This window comes from Nothoprocta perdicaria, unplaced genomic scaffold (assembly GCF_003342845.1).
Source record: "Nothoprocta perdicaria isolate Ctin4 unplaced genomic scaffold, notPer1 scaffold_3, whole genome shotgun sequence".
NCBI lineage: Eukaryota > Metazoa > Chordata > Aves > Tinamiformes > Tinamidae > Nothoprocta > Nothoprocta perdicaria.
The window spans coordinates 228,747-233,297 of NW_020455532.1; the positions used below are offsets into that span (position 1 = coordinate 228,747).

General features: G+C 69.3%; 2 protein-coding genes across 2 annotated transcripts in view; both read right to left on the reverse strand.

The window, feature by feature from the left end:
* The window catches only part of UBE2C (ubiquitin conjugating enzyme E2 C), a 1,078-nt gene extending 1,038 nt beyond the window's left edge, over positions 1–40 (reverse strand). Inside the window, exon 1 of the mRNA XM_026041967.1 lies at positions 11–40. Coding sequence (XP_025897752.1) covers positions 11–40 — 30 coding nt within the window. The remainder of the gene's footprint in view (positions 1–10) is intronic.
* A 680-nt stretch (positions 41–720) lies between these two features.
* DNTTIP1 (deoxynucleotidyltransferase terminal interacting protein 1) lies at positions 721–4,545 on the reverse strand. The gene is made up of 13 exons (XM_026042103.1): positions 4,470–4,545; positions 4,334–4,404; positions 4,173–4,269; positions 3,997–4,095; positions 3,411–3,479; positions 2,998–3,054; positions 2,705–2,766; positions 2,324–2,369; positions 1,808–1,866; positions 1,557–1,617; positions 1,133–1,204; positions 943–998; positions 721–865 (listed from the first exon to the last, which is right to left on the reverse strand). Exons 2-13 carry the CDS (start codon positions 4,387–4,389, stop codon positions 721–723), a joined length of 879 nt encoding a protein of 292 aa, XP_025897888.1. The 5' UTR covers positions 4,390–4,404; positions 4,470–4,545.
* Between the last annotated feature and the right edge of the window lie 6 nt (positions 4,546–4,551).

Consider the following 4,551-nt stretch of genomic DNA (forward strand, 5'->3'; position numbering starts at 1 on the left):
CGCTGCCCACGGCGGCCGGGTCCGCGTTCTGCGACGCCATCGCGGCCCCGGCTGCGCTGCCGCTGCCCGCCCCGGGCTCCGCTCCCGGCTCCGCTCGCCCGCCCGGGCTCCGCTCCCGGCTCCGGCTGCCCTGCGGCTGCCGGCCCCGCTCCGGCACCCGCTCTCTAGCCCGGACTCCGGCCCCGGCCGCTCTCAGGCTCCGGCTCCCGCGCCGGCTCCCGCTCTCTCGCCCGGTGCCGGTCCCGGTGMCGCTCCCGCTCCGGCTCCCGGTCCCGATCCCGCTCCGGCTCCGCTCCTGATCCCAGTCCCGGTCCCGGTCCCGCTCCGGCTCCTGATCCCGATCCCGGTCCCGCTCCGGCTCCCGCTGCGCTCCCCGCTCACCAGTTCCGCTCCCGCGCCCCCGTTTGAACGTTTCAAACTCGCAACCTCTCCACCAATGGGCGCCGCGCTCCGCTCGAGCCGCCCAATCACCGCTCGCCAGGGATGCGGCTGCCATAGCAACAGCGCCCGGCTGCGCAGCCCCGCCCCGCGGGGCTCCCCATTGGCGACTCACACGTGACGCAAGCCCTGCTGGCGGGAAGTCCTCTTAAAGGGCCAGACCCCCCGTTCCCGACCCCGGAGCGGGCAGCGGCGGCGGGTGCGAAGCTGCTTTATTGGGAGGGCGGCGCGGGGCGCCGGGCACGGGGGGGGCCACGGGGCGCGGCGGGGCCAGGGCGGCGCTCAGGGCTCGGGGGGGCCCTCCGGGAGCGGTGGCGGCGGCTCCCCGCCGTTGCGGAGCGTCTCCATGTACTTCTGCATCTTCTCGGTCATCCACGCGGGCGGCACGAAGGGCTTCAGCTCCTCCAGCCTCAGGTCCACGTTGTCCCTGCGGGCAGAGGCGGCGCTGAGCGGTGGGCCGGGGGCCGCGGCGGGGCRGGCGCYGCCCGCGGGAGCCCCGCTCACCTGTAGTCCTCGCTGGCCGCCAGGTCCCGGATGTCCTCCTCGAGCAGCAGGTACGCCTGCGGCACGGGCACGGCTGGGCGGGCGCTGCGCCCGCGGGCTCCTGCGCCGCTGCTACATCCCCGCCCGCCTCCCGCGGGACGCTGCGCCGCGGCAGGGGCTGCTGCCGCYGGCGCCCGCCCCTCGTACTCACCATCTTGCCCCCTGTGGCCCTCATGTGCTGCTGCTCTGCCAGCCAGTGCTTGTCTTGCGGGTCAGCTGCGTACTGCGAGAGCGGCGGCGCCCGGCTGAGCGCGGGCAGGGTGCAGCCCTGACACCGCTGCCCCGCGCGGCCCGGCCCCGGGGCTGTCCTGCCCCCCGCTGCCCGCCCTGCCGCTGCCCGCAGCCCGCGCTCGCCTCTCCCCGCTTCCACCGCGGGCGCCTGAAGGCTCCAGCGCAGCCGCCCCGCGGAGCCCGCCCGAGGCCCCTGCTCGCGTCCCTGCTGCGGGCCAGACCCTACGGGTGCAGGACAACAAACACGGGGGTGGCCGCGAGCCAAAGCGCGCGCKGCCCATTCCCATCACGAACCGCTGCCGAGCAAGCCCTGAAGGGGAGAGCGTCCTGCTGCCGCAGCTGACCTTAAAGAGGTGGGGATGCTTGATGTAGAGTCGCCCTCTTGTTCCGCCCATCCCGAGAGCCCTGAAACAGGAACAGGAGGCAGGTGTTAGCGYGGTGCAGGGGGGTGCTGGCTGGCGTGGGGACCCTTCCTCTCCTCCCCGAGCCCCTGCCCTTCCTACTGCTTCCGAGGCAGAGAAGTGAAGTGACGGGAGGAGTCTCGTGTGCTCCTGCCTGGGGGACACCACCCTCCATCAACAGGGCCATTCCTTACTTGTTTGCTCGAGATCCCAGCACAAAGGTTGTGGTTTCAGTCAGTCGGGATGGATCCCACTACAGAGCAATTGGAAAAGGGGCAACATTAGAAATGAAGCTGGTGCCAACCAATGCTCCATGAGCCTCAGATCTCTGCTGGGGAACCTCAGAACCGCCCCCTGGCCTGGGAGGTGGCCCAAAACCTCTGAATCTCCAAGAGGAGGGGAATTATGATGTCACCCTGGGCTGCTCTAAGCTGTCTCCTTGGCACAAAGCACTCGTGGGATCCTTCTGGCTACTGCTCTTGCCCAAGTCTCCTAAMGGGCGGTACCACAGAGCTCCAGCCAGTGTCTGGAGGAGACAAGCACAGGCTTCCAGGCACTTCACTCCTCGCTTCGTTCTTTTTGACGCAGAGGCCCCGCAGGGCAGGGCACAGCTTAGAACTGCCCTCCGGGCCCACAGCAGGTAGGAGGGCTCTGCTGGCCGAAGCAAAGGGGAGGAGAGGGAGAGCCCAGCAGCATTGGCCAACCGATACCTTTGGTCCTTCCCTTCTCACAGGCTCAGAGACTTTGAGCTTCCACCTGAGGGGAAAGAAAACAAAGTAAGAATAGATCTCCATGGGACCGACCCACAGACCAGTCCTGCAGGGAGCCGAGCTCCACGCCCTCCAGCTCCACCTTCATTCACACCCGTTCCGCTCTGGTGCCCAGCTCTGCATCCTCATTCCTGGGGCACGTCCTCTGCTTCCAGCTGCCAAGACCCCACCGCTACCCGTGTCCTATGCTGCTCTCCCAGCCATCCCTCTGGACCCTTCTTTCCTCTGGCCCTGCTTCCTTAGAGGTCTCCTACAGCCCCTGCTCCCTCAGCCTCTCTCCCGGCCCTCCCAGGCGCGCGCCCCGGCTCAGTCCACACTCACGCAGCCATGCCCGAGAGCCCACGATCATTTGCCAGGCTGTGTCCTGGAGGCCTCCCCTTTCTCTGCAAGGAAGAAATCCTCTGGTTACTCGTTTCTCTAGGCCGAGAGAACTCTTTCAATTATCCCCCAGTGGGAAAATTGCTCCTTTAGCCACGAGCAAAGCACCAGCTAGCCCAGGAGCAAGGCCTTAAGGCATCCCGAAAGCTGCACCTGCATCTGCATGCACTTATATCATAGAAAGGATGCGGAACAGATTTCCCACACCGTGGAAGTGCCTGTGCGGAACACCCTACCTTTTTGGGAACGGGGCTTCCTCGCCGATGCAGCTCCTCGTCCGCCTGCCGGGCACGCTGGCAAAGGAAGGCAGGAGGTGAAGAGCAGCCCTCGTCGCGGGGCCGCTGCCCGCTCTGCCGTGCTCGGGGAAGGCCCAGGCCAACCCGCCTCGCCGCGGAGCCCCCAGCAGCGCCGGCCGCCCCGGGACCTGCCGCTCTGCAGCCTAACACCTCCCGGCTCTGCCGCCCCATCACAGCGACCGCTGCACAAGGACCTGGGGCAGGGATTTACCCTTCAGCTCTTAAGGGACAGCACCAGCTTGCAGGTTGTTGCCGAAGTGCAACAGGGACAGGCAGAGAACGAAGCAGCCCGGRGCCCTCCTCCCGGCTCCTAAAGGTAAAGCCAAAAGACCAGGAACAAAAACAACTTTTACCTTTGGCAGGGCCTGCTCGTGGGGCAGCCTGGGGACGACCTTCTTGCCATCAGAGAACAGCAGCTTGGCCTGCAGGAAGAGGAGGGAGATGTGGTCCCAAGCGCAGAGATGACCGTGTCGGMCACCCTGCCCTTTCCTGCGCGAGGGGCTGTGTGTGCAGAGGTGCTCGCGCTGCAGAGAGGCCCTGGCCACGCAAGCTCTGGAGGCCACAGCTCGGAACTCAAATGCCAGGAGAGCGCGAGGGCTGGTCCCTGCAGGCCCGGGGATTCAAGCGTTCCTGGCCAAAACCTCTGGTCAGAGCGCTCCGAAGCGCAGAGCTGCTCAGAGAGGGACGCGAGAGCGCGACGGAGTCGGGATGGCCGCGACAAGAGCRCGGTGTGAAAGAGCGAGGTCAGGACCTGCCCAAGGGGCCGGCGACGGGCGCCGCGAGCGGGAGCGCCCGCGGGAGCGCCCTGCTCCAGCCGTGCGACGGGCCGGCACGGAGCCGCGGAGCACGGCGCAGCGCACCGAGGGCCCCCCGCTCCCGGCCGCGCGCAGGGCCCCGGGAAGGGCTGCGGGTGCCCGGGGCCCTTCCCGCGGCGCCCACCTGCTCCAGGCAGCTCCGGCACGTCTCCTGGATGAGCTGCTCCGGGTCCACCTCCTSGCCGACGTTGTCGCGCACGTTGACGGCCGCTTTCTGGAAGAACTGCCGGGGAGAGCGGGGGCGCTGGGGCCGCGGCGAGCAGCGCGGGGCCGCGGCGGCCGCGCGGCGCCCGCTCCCACCTTCATGTACTTGTTGAACACGGCGCGGATCTCCTCGTTGATGCTGGGCTGCAGCACGGCCCGCAGCAGCTCCATGGACACCGCGGGGTCTGTGAAGCTGCCGCCGGCGCCGTCAGGCCCCGCGGACCCCAGACCCGCCCCGGGCCCCGTCCCGCCGCTACCTCGTGCTCATCTGCGAGCGGCGGCCGCGCCGCTGCACCTGCCGGTGCTTGATCATGATGTTCCAGGGGCTCTGCGGGGAGAGGCGCGTGAGCGGCGGCCCCGCGGCGCGGCGCGGCCCGCCCGCCCGGCACGCACCGTGCTCAGCGGCTGCTCCTCGGCGCCCGGGCCCGGGCCCTCCTCGCCCGGCGGCCCCGGCTGCTGCTCCGCGTCGCGGGCG